At 40.8% G+C, this 21,057-nt stretch overlaps 1 protein-coding gene across 1 annotated transcript in view; it reads left to right on the top strand.

The window, feature by feature from the left end:
* ZC4H2 (zinc finger C4H2-type containing) overlaps positions 1–20,849 on the top strand; it is a 57,953-nt gene extending 37,104 nt beyond the window's left edge. The window contains exons 4-5 of the mRNA XM_053699223.1: positions 14,916–15,078; positions 20,257–20,849. Coding sequence (XP_053555198.1) covers positions 14,916–15,078; positions 20,257–20,370 — 277 coding nt within the window. The 3' untranslated portion in view covers positions 20,371–20,849. The remainder of the gene's footprint in view (positions 1–14,915; positions 15,079–20,256) is intronic.
* Positions 20,850–21,057: the final 208 nt, after the last annotated feature.

Genomic DNA, 21,057 nt, shown 5'->3' with positions numbered 1-21,057 from the left:
ACCCCTAATCTGCCGTCCCTAACATCGCCGCCACCTACCTACATTTATTAACCCCTAATCTGCTGCCCCAACGTCGCTGCCACTATAATAAATTTATTAACCCCTAAATCTAAGTCGAACTCTAACACCCCCTAACTTAAATATAATTAAAAGAAATCTAAATAAAAATTACTATCATTACCTAAATAATTCCTATTTAAAACTAAATACTTACCTGTAAAATAAACCCTAAGCTAGCTACAATATAACTAATAGTTACATTGTAGCTAGCTTAGGTTTTATTTTTATTTTGCAGGCAAGTTTGTATTTATTTTAACTAGGTAGAATAGTTACTAAATAGTTATTAACTAACTACCTAGCTAAAATAAATACAAATTTACCTGTAAAATAAAACCTAACCTAAGTTACACTAACACCTAACACTACACTACAATTAGTTTTTTTAAGGGTTTTATTGCGTGGGTTTTATTTTTAGGTTAGGGCTTTGGGCCGCAATAGAGCTAAATGCCCTTTTAAGGGCAATGCCCATCCAAATACCCTTTTCAGGGCAATGAGGAGCTTAGTTTTTTTTAGTTAGGCTTTTATTTGGGGGGTTGGTTGTGTGGGTGGTAAGTTTTACTGTTGGGGGGGTTGTTTGTATTTTTTTTTCAGGTAAAAGAGCTGATTTCTTTGGGGCAATGCCCCGCAAAAGTCCCTTTTAAGGGCTATTGGTAGTTTAGTTTAGGATAGGGTTTTTTCTCTTGTTAAGTGTGTTCAGTCCACGGGTCATCCATTACTTATGGGATATATTCTCCTCCCCAACAGGAAGTTGCAAGAGGATCACCCAAGCAGAGCTGCTATATAGCTCCTCCCCTCACATGTCATATCCAGTCATTCTCTTGCAACCCTCAATAAAGAAGGAGGTCGCGGGAGGAGTTGGAGTTTTTACTTAATTATTCTTCAATCAAAAGTTTGTTATTTTAAATGGCACCGGAGTGTGCTGTTTTTTTCTATCTCAGGCAGTATTTGGAAGAAGAAACTGCCTGCGTTTTCTATGATCTTAGCAGGCGTAACTAAGATCCACTGGCTGTTCTCGACATTCTGAGGAGTGGGGTAACTTCAGAACATGGGAATAGCATGTGGGGTCCACCGCAAATGAGGTATGTGCAGTACAATATTTTCTGGGAATGGAATTGACTAAGAAAATACTGCTGTTACCCGTATGATGTAAGTACAGCCTTAAATGCAGTAGTAGTGACTGGTATCAGGCTGATAAATGTATGCACAGTAGAGTTATTTTCTAGGGACTAGAATTTGACTGAGAAAATACTGTTAATACTGAAATAATGCTTAAGCCTTATCTGCAGTGGTAGTGACTGGTTGCAGGCTTAGTAATAACTTTGCATGACATTTAAAGAAGTTTATTTTCAAAACGTTTACTGGCATGTTATTCGTTTTGTGAGGTACTTTGGTGATAAATCCTTTGGGCATGAATTTTTTTCCACTTGGCTAACGTATATTTCTTCTGTTAAGTGTGATCAGTCCACGGGTCATCATTACTTCTGGGATATTACTCCTCCCCAACAGGAAGTGCAAGAGGATTCACCCAGCAGAGCTGCATATAGCTCCTCCCCTCTACGTCACTCCCAGTCATTCTCTTGCACCCAACGACTAGATAGGATGTGTGAGAGGACTATGGTGATTATACTTAGTTTTATATCTTCAATCAAAAGTTTGTTATTTTAAAATAGCACCGGAGTGTGTTATTATCTCTCTGGCAGAGTTTGAAGAAGAATCTACCAGAGTTTTTGTTATGATTTTAGCCGGAGTAGTTAAGATCATATTGCTGTTTCTCGGCCATCTGAGGAGAGGTAAACTTCAGATCAGGGGACAGCGGGCAGATGAATCTGCATAGAGGTATGTAGCAGTTTTTATTTTCTGACAATGGAATTGATGAGAAAATCCTGCCATACCGATATAATGTCATGTATGTATACTTTACACTTCAGTATTCTGGGGAATGGTACTTCACTAGAATTACACTGTATGAAATACATAAAGCTGTTTAATAACTAGAGATTATGTTTAACGTTTTTGCTGGAATGTAAAATCGTTTTCATTTGCTGAGGTACTGAGTGAATAAATGTTTGGGCACTATTTTTCCACTTGGCAGTTGCTTAATCTGTTTTCTGACAGTTTCTGTTCTCCCTCACTGCTGTGTGTGAGGGGGAGGGGCCGTTTTTTGGCGCTTTTACTACGCATCAAATATTTCAGTCAGCAACTCATTGTATTCCCTGCATGATCCGGTTCATCTCTACAGAGCTCAGGGGTCTTCAAAACTTATTTTGAGGGAGGTAATTTCTCTCAGCAGAGCTGTGAGAATTATAGTTTGACTGAGATAAAAAACGTTTATTCTGTAATTTGTTTCCTGCTTTCAGAATTTGTTATCTTTGCTAATGGGATTAAACCTTTGCTAAAGTTGTGTTGTTTACAAGGATTGAGGCTATAACTGTTTCAATTTATTAATTTTCAACTGTCATAAATCTTCTGTGCTTCTTAAAGGCACAGTACGTTTTAATATTATTCTAATTGAATTGTATTTCCAAGTTGCAAGTTTATTTGCTAGTGTGTTAAACATGTCTGATTCAGAGGATGATACCTGTGTCATTTGTTGCAATGCCAAAGTGGAGCCCAATAGAAATTTATGTACTAACTGTATTGATGCTACTTTAAATAAAAGTCAATCTGTACAAATTGAACAAATTTCACCAAACAACGAGGGGAGAGTTATGCCGACTAACTCGCCTCATGTGTCAGTACCTACATCTCCCGCTCAGAGGGAGGTGCGTGATATTGTAGCGCCGAGTACATCTGGGCGGCCATTACAAATCACATTACAGGATATGGCTACTGTTATGACTGAGGTTTTGGCTAAATTACCAGAACTAAGAGGTAAGCGTGATCACTCTGGGGTGAGAACAGAGTGCGCTGATAATATTAGGGCCATGTCAGACACTGCGTCACAGGTGGCAGAACATGAGGACGGAGAACTTCATTCTGTGGGTGACGGTTCTGATCCAAACAGACTGGATTCAGATATTTCAAATTTTAAATTTAAACTGGAAAACCTCCGTGTATTACTAGGGGAGGTGTTAGCGGCTCTGAATGATTGTAACACAGTTGCAATACCAGAGAAAATGTGTAGGTTGGATAAATATTTTGCGGTACCGACGAGTACTGAGGTTTTTCCTATACCTAAGAGACTTACTGAAATTGTTACTAAGGAGTGGGATAGACCCGGTGTGCCGTTCTTACCCCCTCCGATATTTAGAAAAATGTTTCCAATAGACGCCACCACAAGGGACTTATGGCAAACGGTCCCTAAGGTGGAGGGAGCAGTTTCTACCTTAGCTAAGCGTACCACTATCCCGGTGGAGGATAGCTGTGCTTTTTCAGATCCAATGGATAAAAAGTTAGAGGGTTACCTTAAGAAAATGTTTGTTCAACAAGGTTTTATATTGCAACCCCTTGCATGCATTGCGCCGATCACGGCTGCAGCGGCATTCTGGATTGAGTCTCTGGAAGAGAACATTGGTTCAGCTACTCTGGACGACATTACGGACAGGCTTAGAGTCCTTAAACTAGCTAATTCATTCATTTCGGAGGCCGTAGTACATCTTACTAAACTTACGGCGAAAAATTCAGGATTCGCCATTCAGGCACGCAGGGCGCTGTGGCTAAAATCCTGGTCAGCTGATGTTACTTCTAAGTCTAAATTGCTTAATATACCTTTCAAAGGGCAGACCTTATTCGGGCCCGGGTTGAAAGAGATTATCGCTGACATTACAGGAGGCAAAGGCCATGCCCTGCCTCAGGACAAAGCCAAAGCCAAGACTAGACAGTCTAATTTTCGTTCCTTTCGTAATTTCAAAGCAGGAGCAGCATCAACTTCCTCTGCACCAAAACAGGAAGGAGCTGTTGCTCGCTACAGACAAGGCTGGAAACCTAACCAGTCCTGGAACAAGGGCAAGCAGACTAGGAAACCTGCTGCTGCCCCTAAAACAGCATGAATTGAGGGCCCCCGATCCGGGATCGGATCTAGTGGGGGGCAGACTTTCTCTCTTCGCCCAGGCTTGGGCAAGAGATGTTCAGGATCCCTGTGCGCTAGAGATAATATCTCAGGGATACCTACTGGACTTCAAATACTCTCCTCCAAGAGAGAGATTTCATCTGTCAAGATTGTCAACAATCCAGACAAAGAAAGAGGCGTTTCTACGCTGCGTACAAGAGCTCTTGTTAATGGGAGTAATCCATCCAGTTCCACGATCGGAACAGGGACAGGGGTTTTACTCAAATCTGTTTGTGGTTCCCAAAAAAGAGGGAACTTTCAGACCAATCCTGGACTTAAAGATCCTAAACAAATTCCTAAGAGTTCCATCGTTCAAGATGGAGACTATTCGGACAATTTTACCTATGATCCAAGAGGGTCAGTACATGACCACTGTAGATTTAAAAGATGCTTACCTTCACATACCGATTCACAAAGATCATTATCGGTACCTAAGGTTTGCCTTCCTAGACAGGCATTACCAGTTTGTGGCTCTTCCATTCGGATTGGCTACAGCTCCAAGAATCTTCACAAAGGTTCTGGGTGCTCTTCTGGCGGTACTAAGACCGCGGGGAATCTCGGTAGCTCCATACCTAGACGACATTCTGATACAAGCTTCAAGCTTTCAAACTGCCAAGTCTCATACAGAGTTAGTGCTGGCATTTCTAAGGTCACATGGATGGAAGGTGAACGAAAAGAAAAGTTCACTCGTTCCACTCACAAGAGTTCCCTTCCTGGGGACTCTTATAGATTCTGTAGAAATGAAGATTTACCTGACAGAGGACAGGCTAACAAGACTTCAAAGTGCTTGCCGCACCCTTCATTCCATTCAACACCCGTCAGTGGCTCAATGCATGGAGGTAATCGGCTTAATGGTAGCGGCAATGGACATAGTACCCTTTGCACGCTTACACCTCAGACCACTGCAACTGTGCATGCTAAGTCAGTGGAATGGGGATTACTCAGACTTATCCCCTTCTCTGAATCTGGATCAAGAGACCAGAAATTCTCTTCTATGGTGGCTTTCTCGGCCACATCTGTCCAGGGGGATGCCATTCAGCAGACCAGACTGGACAATTGTAACAACAGACGCCAGCCTTCTAGGTTGGGGTGCCGTCTGGAATTCTCTGAGGGCTCAGGGACAATGGAGTCAGGAGGAGAGTCTCCTGCCAATAAACATTCTGGAATTGAGAGCAGTTCTCAATGCCCTCCTGGCTTGGCCCCAGTTGACAACTCGGGGGTTCATCAGGTTTCAGTCGGACAACATCACGACTGTAGCTTACATCAACCATCAGGGAGGGACAAGAAGCTCCCTAGCTATGATGGAAGTATCAAAGATAATTCGCTGGGCAGAGTCTCACTCTTGCCACCTGTCAGCAATCCACATCCCGGGAGTGGAGAACTGGGAGGCTGATTTCTTAAGTCGTCAGACTTTTCATCCGGGGGAGTGGGAACTTCATCCGGAGGTCTTTGCCCAAATACTTCGACGTTGGGGCAAACCAGAGATAGATCTCATGGCGTCTCGACAGAACGCCAAGCTTCCTCGTTACGGGTCCAGATCCAGGGATCCAGGAGCAGTCCTGATAGATGCTCTGACAGCACCTTGGGACTTCAGGATGGCTTACGTGTTTCCACCCTTCCCGTTGCTTCCTCGATTGATTGCCAGAATCAAACAAGAGAGAGCATCAGTGATTCTAATAGCACCTGCGTGGCCACGCAGGACTTGGTATGCAGACCTGGTGGACATGTCATCCTGTCCACCTTGGTCTCTACCTCTGAAACAGGACCTTCTGATACAGGGTCCCTTCAAACATCAAAATCTAACTTCTCTGAAGCTGACTGCTTGGAAATTGAACGCTTGATTTTATCAAGACGTGGGTTTTCTGAGTCAGTTATTGATACCTTAATACAGGCTAGGAAACCTGTTACCAGAAAGATTTACCATAAGATATGGCGTAAATACCTATATTGGTGTGAATCCAAAGGTTACTCTTGGAGTAAGGTTAGGATTCCTAGGATATTGTCTTTTCTACAAGAAGGTTTAGAAAAGGGTTTATCTGCTAGTTCATTAAAGGGACAGATCTCAGCTCTGTCCATTCTGTTACACAAACGTCTGTCAGAAGTTCCTGACGTCCAGGCTTTTTGTCAGGCTTTGGCCAGGATTAAGCCTGTGTTTAAAACTGTTGCTCCACCATGGAGTTTAAACCTTGTTCTTAATGTTTTACAGGGCGTTCCGTTTGAACCCCTTCATTCCATTGATATAAAGTTGTTATCTTGGAAAGTTCTATTTTTAATGGCTATTTCCTCGGCTCGAAGAGTCTCTGAATTATCAGCCTTACATTGTGATTCTCCTTATTTGATTTTTCATTCGGATAAGGTAGTCCTGCGTACTAAACCTGGGTTCTTACCTAAGGTAGTTACTAACAGGAATATCAATCAAGAGATTGTTGTTCCTTCTTTATGCCCAAATCCTTCTTCAAAGAAGGAACGTCTACTGCACAACCTGGATGTAGTCCGTGCTCTAAAATTTTACTTACAGGCAACTAAGGAATTTCGACAAACGTCTTCTCTGTTTGTCATTTACTCTGGGCAGAGGAGAGGTCAAAAAGCTTCCGCTACCTCTCTTTCTTTTTGGCTTCGTAGCATAATTCGTTTAGCTTATGAGACTGCTGGACAGCAGCCTCCTGAAAGAATTACAGCTCATTCTACTAGAGCTGTGGCTTCCACTTGGGCCTTCAAGAATGAGGCCTCTGTTGAACAGATTTGCAAGGCTGCAACTTGGTCTTCGCTTCATACTTTTTCCAAATTTTACAAATTTGACACTTTTGCTTCATCGGAGGCTATTTTTGGGAGAAAGGTTCTTCAGGCAGTGGTTCCTTCTGTATAAAGAGCCTGCCTATCCCTCCCGTCATCCGTGTACTTTTGCTTTGGTATTGGTATCCCAGAAGTAATGATGACCCGTGGACTGATCACACTTAACAGAAGAAAACATAATTTATGCTTACCTGATAAATTCCTTTCTTCTGTAGTGTGATCAGTCCACGGCCCGCCCTGTTTTTAAGGCAGGTAAATATTTTTTAATTTATACTCCAGTCACCACTTCACCCTTGGCTTTTCCTTTCTCGTTGGTCCTTGGTCGAATGACTGGGAGTGACGTAGAGGGGAGGAGCTATATGCAGCTCTGCTGGGTGAATCCTCTTGCACTTCCTGTTGGGGAGGAGTAATATCCCAGAAGTAATGATGACCCGTGGACTGATCACACTACAGAAGAAAGGAATTTATCAGGTAAGCATAAATTATGTTTTCTGCATAGAAACCGTTATATCAGGTCTCCCACTGTTGTAAATGAGCGGGAGGGGCCTCTTTTTAGCGCCTTGTTGCGCAGTTAAAATTCTAGCACAGTCTTCCTGCTTCTTCCTCCTTGATCCAGGATGTCTCTAGAGAGCTCAGGGGTCTTCAAAATTCGTTTTTTGAGGGAGGTAATCAGTCACAGCAGACCTGTGACAGTGTGTTAGACTGTGATAAAAACGTTTTATATTAATTTGATATCCGTTTTTTTGGGTACTGAGGGGTTAATCATCCGGTTGCTAATGGGTGCAATCCTCTGCTAATTAATACATTTAAAGAATTGTTGACTATAACTGAATTATTCTTTAGTTACTCAACTGTGTTTTTAAAAAAAGCGCTGCAGCGTTTTTTATATTGCTTGCAAACTTATTGAAAGTATTTTCCAACCTTGCTAGCTTCATTGCTAGTCTGTTTAAACATGTCTGATACAGAGGAATCTGCTTGTTCATTATGTTTAAAAGCCGTTGTGGAGCCCAATAGAAATATGTGTACCAATTGTATTGATGTTACTTTGAAAAATCAATCTGTACCGCTTAAAAAATTATCACCAGACAACGAGGGGGCAGTTATGCCGTCTAACTCTCCTCACGTGTCAGTACCTTCATCTCCCGCTCGGGAGGTGCGTGAGATTGAGGCGCCAAGTACATCAAGGCCCTTACAAATCACTTTACATGATATGGCTAATGTTATGAAAGAAGTATTATACAATATGCCAGAGTTAAGAGGCAAGCGCGACAGTTCTGGGTTAAGGACAGAGCGCGCCGATGACACGAGAGCCATGTCTGATACTGCGTCACAATTTGCAGAACATGAGGACGGAGAGCTTCATTCTGTGGGTGATGGTTCTGATTCGGGGAGACCGGATTCAGAAATTTCAAATTTTAAATTTAAGCTTGAGAACCTTCGCGTGTTGCTAGGGGAGGTGTTAGCGGCTCTGAATGATTGTGACACGGTGGCAATCCCAGAGAAATTATGTAAGCTGGATAAATACTACGCGGTGCCGGTGTGTACTGACGTTTTTCCTATACCAAAGAGGCTTACAGAGATTATTAGTAAGGAGTGGGATAGACCCGGTGTGCCTTTTTCCCCTCCTCCGATATTTAGAAAAATGTTCCCTATAGACGCCACCACACGAGACTTATGGCAGACGGTCCCTAAGGTGGAGGGAGCAGTTTCTACTTTAGCCAAGCGTACCACTATCCCGGTGGAGGATAGCTGTGCTTTCTCAGATACAATGGATAAAAGATTAGAGGGTTATCTTAAGAAAATGTTTATTCAACAAGGTTTTATATTACAGCCTCTTGCATGCATTGCGCCTGTCACTGCTGCAGCGGCATTCTGGTTTGAGTCTCTGGAAGAGGCGATTCGCACAGCACCATTGGATGAGTCTCTGAGCAAGATTAGAACCCTTAAGCTGGCTAATGCGTTTGTTTCGGATGCCGTAGTGCATTTAACCAAACTTACGGCTAAAAATTCCGGATTCGCCATACAGGCACGCAGAGCGCTTTGGCTTAAATCCTGGTCAGCAGATGTAACTTCTAAGTCTAAATTACTAAACATTCCTTTCAAAGGGCAGACCTTATTCGGGCCCGGCTTGAAGGAAATTGTTGCTGACATTACTGGAGGTAAGGGCCACACCCTTCCTCAGGACAGGGCCAAATCGAAGGCCAAACAGTCTAATTTTCGTGCCTTTCGTAATTTCAAGGCAGGAGCAGCTTCAACTTCCTCCGCTCCAAAACAGGAAGGAACTACTGCTCGTTACAGACAGGGTTGGAAAGGCAACCAGTCATGGAACAAGGGCAAGCTGGCCAGAAAGCCTACTTCCGCCCCTAAGACAGCATGAAGTCAGGGCCCCCTTTCCGGAGACGGATCTAGTGGGGGGCAGACTCTCTCTCTTCGCCCAGGCTTGGGCAAGAGATGTACAGGATCCCTGGACGCTGGAGATTATATCTCAGGGATACCTTCTGGATTTCAAGACTTCTCCTCCACAAGGGAGGTTTCATCTGTCAAGGTTATCAACAAACCTAGTAAAGAAAGAGGCATTTCTACAATGTGTACAAGACCTCTTAGTGATGGGAGTGATCCACCCAGTTCCGCGGACGGAACAGGAGCAAGGGTTTTATTCAAATCTGTTTGTGGTTCCCAAGAAAGAGGGAACCTTCAGACCACTCTTAGATTTAAAAATCTTAAACAAATTCCTAAGGGTTCCATCGTTCAAGATGGAAACCATTCGGTCCATCCTACCCATGATCCAAGAGGGTCAATATATGACCACAGTGGATTTAAAGGATGCCTACCTTCACATACCGATTCACAAAGATCACTATCGGTACCTAAGGTTTGCCTTTCTAGACAGGCATTACCAGTTTGTAGCGCTTCCCTTCGAGTTGGCTATGGCCCCAAGAATTTTTACAAAGGTTCTGGGCTCTCTTCTGGCGGTACTAAGACCACGAGGCATAGCGGTGGCTCCGTACCTAGACGACATTCTGATACAAGCGTCAAGTTTTCAAAATGCAAAGTCTCATACAGAGATAGTTCTAGCATTTCTGAGGTCGCATGGGTGGAAAGTGAACGTGGAAAAGAGTTCTCTGTTACCACTCACAAGGGTCCCTTTTCTAGGGACTCTTATAGATTCTGTAGAGATGAAGATTTACCTGACGGAGTCCAGGCTATCAAAACTTCTCAATGCATGCCGTGTCCTTCACTCCATTCCAAGCCCATCAGTAGCTCAGTGCATGGAAGTGATCGGCTTAATGGTCGCGGCGATGGACATAGTGCCATTTGCGCGCCTACATCTCAGACCGCTGCAACTATGCATGCTAAGTTAATGGAACGGGGATTACTCAGATCTGTCCCCTTTGCTAAATCTGGACCAGGAAACCAGAGATTCTCTTCTCTGGTGGTTATCACGGTTTCATCTGTCCAAAGGAATGTCCTTTCGCAGACCAGATTGGACGATTGTAACAACAGATGCCAGCCTACTAGGCTGGGGAGCTGTCTGGAACTCCCTGAAAGCTCAGGGATCGTGGACTCAGGAGGAGAAACTCCTCCCAATAAACATTCTAGAATTAAGGGCAATATTCAATGCTCTTCTAGCTTGGCCTCAGTTGGCAACACTGAGGTTCATCAGATTTCAGTCGGACAACATCACGACTGTGGCTTACATCAATCATCAAGGGGGAACCAGGAGTTCCCTAGCGATGTTGGAAGTCTCGAAGATAATTCGCTGGGCAGAGTCTCACTCTTGCCACCTGTCAGCGATCTACATCCCAGGCGTGGAGAACTGGGAGGCGGATTTTTTAAATCGCCAGACTTTTCATCCGGGGGAGTGGGAACTTCACCCGGAGGTATTTGTCCAACTAATTCTTCGTTGGGGCAAACCGGATCTGGATCTCATGGCATCTCGCCAGAACGCCAAGCTTCCTTGTTACGGATCCAGGTCCAGGGACCCGGGAGCGGTGCTGGTAGATGCACTAGCAGCCCCTTGGGTTTTCAACATAGCTTATGTGTTTCCACCTTTTCCGTTGCTTCCTCGTCTGATTGCCAGGATCAAACAGGAGAGAGCATCGGTGATTCTGATAGCGCCTGCGTGGCCACGCAGGACCTGGTATGTAGACCTAGTGGACATGTCGTCCTGTCCACCATGGTCTCTACCCCTGAGGCAGGACCTTCTAATTCAGGGTCCTTTCAACCATCCAAACCTAATTTCTCTGAGGCTGACTGCTTGGAAATTGAACGCTTGATTCTATCAAAGCGTGGGTTTTCGGATTCGGTTATTGATACATTAATACAGGCTCGGAAACCTGTTACCAGAAAAATTTACCACAAGATATGGCGTAAATATTTATATTGGTGTGAATCCAAGAGTTACTCATGGAGTAAGGTTAGGATTCCTAGGATATTGTCTTTTCTACAAGAGAGTTTAGAAAAGGGCTTATCCGCTAGTTCACTAAAGGGACAGATTTCTGCTCTGTCTATTCTTTTGCACAAGCGTCTGGCAGAGAATCCAGACGTCCAGGCTTTTTGTCAGGCTTTGGCTATGATTAAGCCTGTGTTTAAAGCTGTTGCTCCTCCGTGGAGCTTAAACTTGGTTCTTAAAGTTCTCCAGGGTGTTCCGTTTGAACCCCTTCATTCCATTGATATTAAGCTTTTATCTTGGAAAGTTCTGTTTTTGATGGCTATTTCCTCGGCTCGTAGAGTCTCTGAGTTATCTGCCTTACATTGTGATTCTCCTTATCTGATCTTTCATTCAGACAAGGTAGTCCTGCGTACTAAACCTGGGTTTTTACCTAAGGTTGTTTCTAACAAGAATATCAATCAAGAGATTGTTGTTCCATCCTTATGTCCTAATCCTTCTTCAAAGAAGGAACGTCTTTTGCATAATCTAGATGTGGTCCATGCTCTGAAGTTCTACTTACAGGCAACTAAAGATTTTCGACAAACTTCTTCTCTGTTTGTCGTTTACTCTGGACAGAGGAGAGGTCAAAAGGCTTCGGCTACCTCTCTCTCTTTTTGGCTTCGTAGCATAATACGCTTAGCCTATGAGACTGCTGGACAGCAGCCTCCTGAAAGAATTACAGCTCATTCCACTAGAGCTGTGGCTTCCACCTGGGCCTTTAAGAATGAGGCCTCTGTTGAACAGATTTGCAAGGCTGCAACTTGGTCTTCACTTCATACTTTTTTCCAAATTTTACAAATTTGACACTTTTGCTTCTTCGGAGGCTGTTTTTGGGAGAAAGGTTCTACAGGCAGTGGTTCCTTCTGTTTAATGTTCCTGCCTTGTCCCTCCCATCATCCGTGTACTTTAGCTTTGGTATTGGTATCCCATAAGTAATGGATGACCCGTGGACTGAACACACTTAACAAGAGAAAACATCATTTATGCTTACCTGATAAATTTATTTCTCTTGTAGTGTGTTCAGTCCACAGCCCGCCCTGTCTATTTGAGGCAGTTTCTAAATTTTAAATTATAACTCCAGTCACCACTGCACCCTATAATTTCTCCTTTCTCGTCTTGTTTCGGTCGAATGACTGGATATGACATGTGAGGGGAGGAGCTATATAGCAGCTCTGCTTGGGTGATCCTCTTGCAACTTCCTGTTGGGGAGGAGAATATATCCCATAAGTAATGGATGACCCGTGGACTGAACACACTACAAGAGAAATAAATTTATCAGGTAAGCATAAATTATGTTTTTTTATTTTGGGGGCGCTTTTTTATTTTTATAGGACTGTTAGATTAGGTGTAATTAGTTTAAATATCTTGTAATTTGTTTTTTATTTTCTGTATTTTAGTGTTTTTGTTGTTGTTGTAATTTAGCTAATTGTATTTAATTTATTTAATTGCATTTAATTTAGGTAATTTATTTAAAGGGACAGTCTAGTCCAAAATAAACTTTCATGATTCAGATAGGGCATGTCATTTTAAACAATTTTCCAATTTACTTTTATCACCAATTTTTCTTTGTTCTCTTGTTATTCTTAGTTGAAAGCTTAACCTAGGAGGTTCATATGCTAATTTCTTAGACCTTGAAGGCCACCTCTTTTCAGAATGCATTTTAACAGTTTTTCACCACTAGAGGGTGTTAGTTCATGTGTTTCATATAGATAACACTGTGCTCATGCACGTGAAGTTATCTGGGAGCCAGCACTGATTGGCTAAACTGCAAGTCTGTCAAAAGAACTGAAATAAAGGGGCAGTTTGCAGAGGCTTAGATACAATATAATCACAGAGGTAAAAAGTATATAAATATAACTGTGTTGGTTATGCAGAACTGGGGAATGGGTAATAAAGGGATTATCTATCTTTTAAAACATAAAAAATTCTGGTGTAGACTGTCCCTTTAATTGTAGTGTAGTGTTAGGTGTTGGTGTAACTTAGGTTAGGTTTTGTTTTACAGGGAAATTTGAATTTATTTTAGCTATATAGTTATTAAATAGTTAATAACTATTTAATAACTATTCTTCCTAGTTAAAATAAATACAAACTTGCCTGTAAAATAAAAATAAACCCTAAGCTAGCTACAATGTAACTATTAGTTATATTGTAACTAGCTTAGGTTTTATTTTATAGGTAAGTATTTAGTTTCAAATACAAATTATTTAGGTAATGATAGTAATTTTATTTCAATTTCTTTTAATTATATTTAAGTTAGGGGGTGTTAGGGTTAGACTTAGGTTTAGGGGTTAATAAATTTTAGTATAGTGGGGGCGGCAGATTAGGGGTTAATAAATGTAGGTAGGTGGCGGCGATGTTAGGGGCAGCATATTAGGGGATAATACTGTTTAACTAGTGTTTGCGAGGCGGGAGTGCGGCGATTTAGGGGTTAATATGTTATAGTGGTGGCGATGTACAGAGCGGCAGATTAGGGGTTAATAAGTGTAGGTAGGTGGCGGCGACATTGGGGGCGGTAGATTAGGGGTTAATAAATATAATGTAGGTGTCGGCGATGTTGGGGGCAGCAGATTAGGGGTTAATAAGTATAATGTAGGTGTCGTCAATGTCCGGAGCGGTAGATTAGGGGTTAATAAGTATAATGCACGTGTCGGCGATATCAGGGACGGCAGATTAGGGGTTAATAAGTGTAAGATTAGGGGTGTTTAGACTCGTGTTTCGTGTTAGGTGTAAACATAAATTTAGTTTCCCCATAGGAATCAATGGGGCTGCGTTACTGAGCTTTACGCTGCTTTATTGCAGGTGTTAGACTTTTTTTCAGCCGGCTCTCCCCATTGATGTCTATGGGGAAATTGATCACGAGCATGTACTATCAGCTCACTGCTGACTTAAGCAGCGCTGGTATTGGAGTGCGGTATGGAGCACAATTTTGCTCTATGCTCACATCTTGCCTTTTAACACTGGGTTTAGAAAAACCTGTAATACCAGCGCTGTCGGAAAGTAAGCGGTGAGAATAACGTGCAAGTTAGCACTGCACCCCTCATAACGCAAAACTCATAATATAGCTGCTAATTTGTTACTAGTCAGTGAAGTAGCCGCCAGGATGCAAGGTATAGCAAATCCACATCTTTGAGAGTGCTGCCAATGAGACCAAATAGTTACACAGAACAGGGGGTATTGGCGCACATCCAATTGCAAATAACACATTTTTAGATGCTGCAAAAAATTGTCTGCAAAAAACACCTATGCTTCTATATTAAAATTGGGATCTTAGTCAAACAATATGGCCATAGTCTGCTTAGCCAGTTACCAACTCACAAGGTGTTTTTTGCATGTATATGTGTGTGTGTGTGTATATATGTATATTGTATATACAAATTTACACATATAAACACTTAAATTCACATGTATATACAAATATATATATATATATATATATATATATATATATATATATATATATATATACATATTTAGACTTTAAAGCCCTTTTTAAGTCAAATACCTTTTCATATACCGTATCCCTTTTTAAGATTATGTGCGATAATGGTTCATAGTTTGATTCTTTCTTATTGTTCTTTTCAGCTACTTTGAGAAACAGAAAGCAGAGTGGCAGACAGAACCCCAGGAACCACCTATTCCAGAATCTCTGGCAGCGGCTGCAGCTGCAGCTCAACAGTTACAAGTTGCCAGAAAGCAGGACACCAGACAAACCGCCACATTCCGTCAGCAGCCACCACCCATGAAGGTAAACTGACATTTTGATATTAAAACAAACTTTGTCTTAATACTACAGAACATTATAAAGCATATTTGAATTGTTTTTTGGGCCTAACTGAATATTGTTTTTCATGTGTGTATATATTAAATGTTTTAGAAGAAGATTGCTTCGCACTGTTCGTTTAAAACAAAATAAAACAGGGTATTGATCATTTAAAGTCTTCATGACACAATAAAATTGTTATTTAATAAGAAATGTAGGCTGAGTAACATTTTATTTGGGAATAAATAAGACCCTAGAACTGTGCTTTGATTGTCCTGATCCAGGAGAAATACAGGGGAAAAATGTTTGTGGAGCCAAATGTTCCTCTCCCATTTTCCGTTTTACAATGGAAAGCCCAGAAAAGTTAACGGTTAATTTGGGAATACGTACAGAAATCCATTTCCTTGTGAGTGGTTCCAGCATGACGCTTTATTGTGGAATTTAAGATTATTTGTATTCTGTTTGGAGTAGACTGAAGGTCATAGAGTGGATGAGGGAATGAGTAGGTGCTAACTTTTTATATATTTAATTTCTGCTTTCCCTGTAAAGGGTTAATTAATGTAAGGGGCCATATATATTATCAGAATTTATACTTTTAGATGATCAGATAATATCAGTTTGGGTCAGTGTTGTGGACATATGAACAGCAGGACTGGAGTTATAGTTAGCACACCCAGTGTAAAGCTCTAAAGTCCAGCAACCAAATCCCACCCCACAACCAGATTGGCTTAGCATGTTATATTTCTCAACTTCAAGATTTGCATGTCATGCACATGCCAGGTGTTAAACTCAGAGCTTCCAAAATTATCATCCAGGTAAACTCCAAAACTGATCCACTGCGCTGATCTCAGCATTGAGAAAAAAAAAGCTAATATCAATTGCGACAACTGTATATGATCATTTTTTGTAATTTTAATGGGCTGTTGTACACATGTATTTTGCCATCTGATATGGATGGAATTGGAAGTCCTTTCTATTAAATTATTTTATATCACACTATTATGTGTGTTAGGAGATAATAAAATATACCTTTCCTTGTTTATTTAATTAAATAATATATACAGTAAAGAAGTATTTCTTAACTCTAGTCCTCAACTACCCCTAACAGGCCAGATTTTCAAGATATCTGATATTGATAGACAAAATAATCAGCTGATCAGTTACCATGGTTACTACCTGTTTTCACCTACCAGCTGATTATTTCACTTGTGCACTAGTTAAGTTATCATGACCGATTGATTGATAGGTGAGCGAGCATTCATTCGGCTAGATTACGAGTCTTGCGATAGGGTTAAAAAGCAGCGTTGAGAGGTCCCAACGCTGCTTTTTAACGCCCTCTGGTATTACGAGTCTGGCAGGTACAGGTGTACCGCTCACTTTTTCTCGGGCATACCGCAAATCCCCTTACGTCAATTGCCTATCCTATCTTACGAGTCTTGGAGAAAGTGAGCGTTAGACCCTCTCCTGTCAAGACTCCTACCGCATTTAAAAGTCAGTAGTTAAGAGTTTTATGGGATAAGGCCGTAACATAAAACTCTTAACTAAAGTGCTAAAAAGTACACTAACACCCATAAACTACCTATTAACCCCTATACCGAGCCCCCCCCCACATTGCAAACAGTTAACTAAAGTTTTTAACCCCTAATCTGCCGACCGGACATCGCCGCCACTTTAATAAATATATTAACCCCTAAACCGCCGCACGCCCGCCTCGCAAACACTAGTTAAATTTTATTAACCCCTCATCTGCCGCCCCCAACGTCGCCAACACTATATTAAATGTATTAACCCCTAAACCTAAGTCTAACCCTAACCCTAACACCCCCCTAACTTAAATATAATTTAAATAAAACGAAATAAAATTACTACAATTAACTAAATTATTCCTATTTAAAACTAAATAATTACCTATAAAATAAACCCTAAGCTAGCTACAATATAACTAATAGTTACATTGTAGCTAGTTTAGGATTTTTTTTTATTTTACAGGCAACATTGTATTTATTTTAACTAGGTACAATAGTTATTAAATAGTTATTAACTATTTAATAACTTCCTAGTTAAAATAAATACAAATATACCTGTAAAATAAATCCTAACCTAAGTTACAATTACACCTAATACTACACTATAATTAAATAAATTACATTAACTAGCTACAATTAATTACAATAAAATAAAATAAACTAAAGTACGACCCCCCCCACTAAATTACAGAAAATAATAAAATAATTACAAGAATTTTAAACTAATTACACCTAATCTAATCCCCCTAATAAAATAAAAAAGCCCCCCAAAATAATAAAAATCCCTACCCTATACTAAATTACAAATAGCCCTTAAAAGGGCTTTTTGCGGGGCATTGACCCAAAGTAATCAGCTCTTTTACCTGTAAAAAAAAAATACAATACCCCCCAACATTAAAACCCACCCAATCCCCCCTTAATAAAACCTAACACTAACCCCTTGAAGATCACCCTACCTTGAGACGTCTTCACCCTGCCGGGCACAAGTGGTCCTCCAGAGGGGCAGAAGTCTTCATCCGATCCGGGCAGAAGAGGACCTCCAGACAGGAAGTCTTCATCCAGGCGGCATCTTCTATCTTCATCCATCCGGAGCTGAGCGGGTCCATCTTCAAGCCAGCCGACGCGGAGCATCCTCTTCTTCCGACGACTCCCGACGAATGAAGGTTCCTTTAAATGACGTCATCCAAGATGGCGTCCCTTGAATTCCGATTGGCTGATAGGATTCTATCAGCCAATCGGAATTAAGGTAGGAAAAATCGTATTGGCTGATCCAATCAGCCAATAGAATTGAACTCGCATTCTATTGGCTGATTGGAACAGCCAATAGAATGTGAGCTCAATCCTATTGGCTGATTGAATCAGCCAATAGGATTGAACTTCAATTCTATTGGCTGATTGGATCTGAATCGGAATTCAATTGACGCCATCTTGGATGACGTTATTTAAAGGAACCTTCATTCGTCTGGAGTCGTCGGAAGAAGAGGATGCTCCGCGTCGGCTGGCTTGAAGATGGACCCGGATGGATGAAGATAGAAGATGCCGCCTGGATGCAGACTTCTGCCCATCTGGAGGTCCTCTTCTGCCCGGATCGGATGAAGACTTCTGCCAGAGGACCACTTCACTTGTGCCCGGCTGGGTGAAGAAGTCTCAAGGTAGGGTGATCTTCAAGGGGTTAGTGTTAGGTTTTATTAAGGGGGGATTGGGTGGGTTTTAGAGTAGGGTTGGGTGTAATTAGTTTAGGTAATCTATTTAATTATAGTGTAGTGTTAGGTGTAATTGTAACTTAGTTTAGGATTTATTTTACAGGTATATTTGTATTTATTTTAACTAGGAAGTTATTCAATAGTTAATAACTATTTAATAACTACTGCACCTAGTTAAAATAAATACAAAGTTGCCTGTGAAATAAAAATAAATCCTAAACTAGATACAAATGTAACTATTAGTTATATTGTAGCTAGCTTAGAGTTTATTTTATTGGTAAGTATTTAGTTTTAAATAGGAATTATTTAGTTAATTGTAGTAATTTTATTTAGATTTATTTAAATTATATTTAAGTTATGGGGGTGTTAGGGTTAGACTTAGATTTAAGGGTTAATAACTATAAAATAGTGGTGGCGATGTTGGCGGTGGCAGATTATTGGTTAATAAATGTAGTTAGGTGGCGGCGACATTGGGGGCGCAGAGTAGGGGTTAATAAATAAAAAGTAGGTGTCGGCGATGTTGGGGGCAGCAGATTAGGGGTTCATAGGGATAATGTAGGTGGCGGCGGTGTCCGGAGCGGCAGATTAGGGGTTAATAATATAATGCAGGTGTCGACGATGTCGGGGACGGCAGATTAGGGGTTAATAAGTGTAAGATTAGGGGTGTTTAGACTCGGGGTTCATGTTAGGGTGTTAGGTGTAGACATAAAATGTATTTCCCCACAGGAATTATTGGGGCTGCGTTAGAAGCTGAACGCTGCTTTTTTGCAGGTGTTTGGTTTTTTTTCCAGCCGGTTTAGCCCCATTGATTCCTATGGGGAAATCGTGCACGAGGACGTTCAGCCAGCTCACCGCTGACTTAAGCAGCGCTGGTATTGAGGTGAGATGTGGAGCTAAATTCTGCTCTACGCTCACCTTTTTGCGGCTAACGCCGGGTTTAAAAAATCCTGTAATACCAGAGTTGTCTTAAGTGAGTGGTGAGAAAAAAATGCTCGTTAGCACCGCATAGCCTCTAACGCAAAACTTGTAATCTAGGTGATAATGTCTTTGTATAGTATTTATTTGTTAAACATTTTTACTATTTTTTTTTTTATTATTATTCTCCCTGTAAAATAAATAGTGTTTTAGTACACAATAAAACTTCTTTCATGAAAACTATCATTAGACCTACTCAGGGTATAGGTTTCAGTTAAATAACAAAATACTTTCACTATTTTTGGTGAGTATTTAAATATTTTGTTTGCGTAACAGTTTTTCCACACCCAATACCTGTCATTAGTTACCCTGAGTATTAAGGGACATTTAATTAATTTTTATTCGTAGAGTGGGTCAGCAATTAAGCACTGCATTGCAGAAGATCTGCATACAAACTAAAAGTGTTAAAAAGTATTTTAAAAACTATATTAATATAACTGTTGGTTATGCAAAACTGGGGAATGGGTAATAAAGGGATTATCTATCTTTTTAAACAATAAAAATTCTGGAGTAGATTTTCCATCTAATAGAATATTGTAGGATCAGGTTTTTGGAATATGCAGGATGCACTCCATTCTCATTTTTCTTCATTCTCTTGCTATCTTTATTTGAAAAAGAAGGCAGCGAAGGTTTTTTTGGTTCATGACCCTGGACAGCACTTGTTTATTGGTCGGTTAAATTAATCTACCAATCAGCGAGAACAACCCATGTTGTTCACCAAAAATGGGCCGACATCCAAACTTGCATTTGTGCTTTTCAAATAAAGATTGAAGAAAATTTGATAATAGGAGTAAATTAGAAAGTTGCTTAAAATTGAATGCTCTATCTGAATCACGAAAGAAAAAAATTGGGTTCAGTGTCCCTTTAAGGTCATTTTTTTTGTAAATTATTTTTATTACAAATCAATAACATTGTTATGTTTCAAATGCAATTTGCCCACTGTGTGTTTTCTTTTGTAGGCCTGTTTGTCTTGTCACCAACAGATCCACCGCAATGCACCCATCTGCCCTCTCTGCAAAGCTAAGAGCAGATCCCGAAATCCAAAGAAGCCGAAAAGGAAGCAGGATGAATAGATACTATCTTTCCCCTCATATCCTGAGATACCCCTGCCCTCCTGACCCTCTTTCTAAGTAACAAATTGTAACTGTGCTCACCCCAAATTTTGTGCAATTTTGAACTGAACGTGTGTTGTTTTTATTTTCTATTTAATGTGATGTAAGCACAATGAGGCTCTACTTAATTACGGGGGCTCAGTTGCAGTGAAAAGCAGTCCCGGGCTGCAAAGTAGGGCCCAAGAAATTGCAGGTGCTTTGGGCTGCAACTACGCCCCAATTGTACATTGCCAGTGTTTGTCTTACGGTTTGCTTTTAAAAAATAGGAATCATTTGGTGCTATTTCTATGTTTTTCCTCTGAACAAAGTCTATTAATAATCTAAATGGAAAGAAAGACAGATGAATATCCTGAAACATTACTGGATGTCAGAGATCCCGATCACCTGCCTTTCACAACCAGAAAGGTCCATAAAATAAAACCGATAACATTCATATAAAACCTGGTTGATTGTTTCCATGTTTATTTTTAGAATATGTGGTCCTCGAGGTTTAAATAATTGGTTTCAGGTACTTAGAATTTCTCAAATCATTTAAAAAAGATGTTTCCAGCTTTTCAGTTATAAAAAGAGGGATCTAAAGTCTGGATTTTTTTGTCAATCAGAGTAATCATACTTGCAGTTAGTTGAGTATGTTCCTCCATGCAGTGA

Source organism: Bombina bombina, chromosome 1, assembly GCF_027579735.1.
Source record: "Bombina bombina isolate aBomBom1 chromosome 1, aBomBom1.pri, whole genome shotgun sequence".
NCBI lineage: Eukaryota > Metazoa > Chordata > Amphibia > Anura > Bombinatoridae > Bombina > Bombina bombina.
The sequence above is the reverse complement of the archived record's forward strand: the minus strand, read 5'-3'. Positions and strand labels throughout refer to the sequence as shown.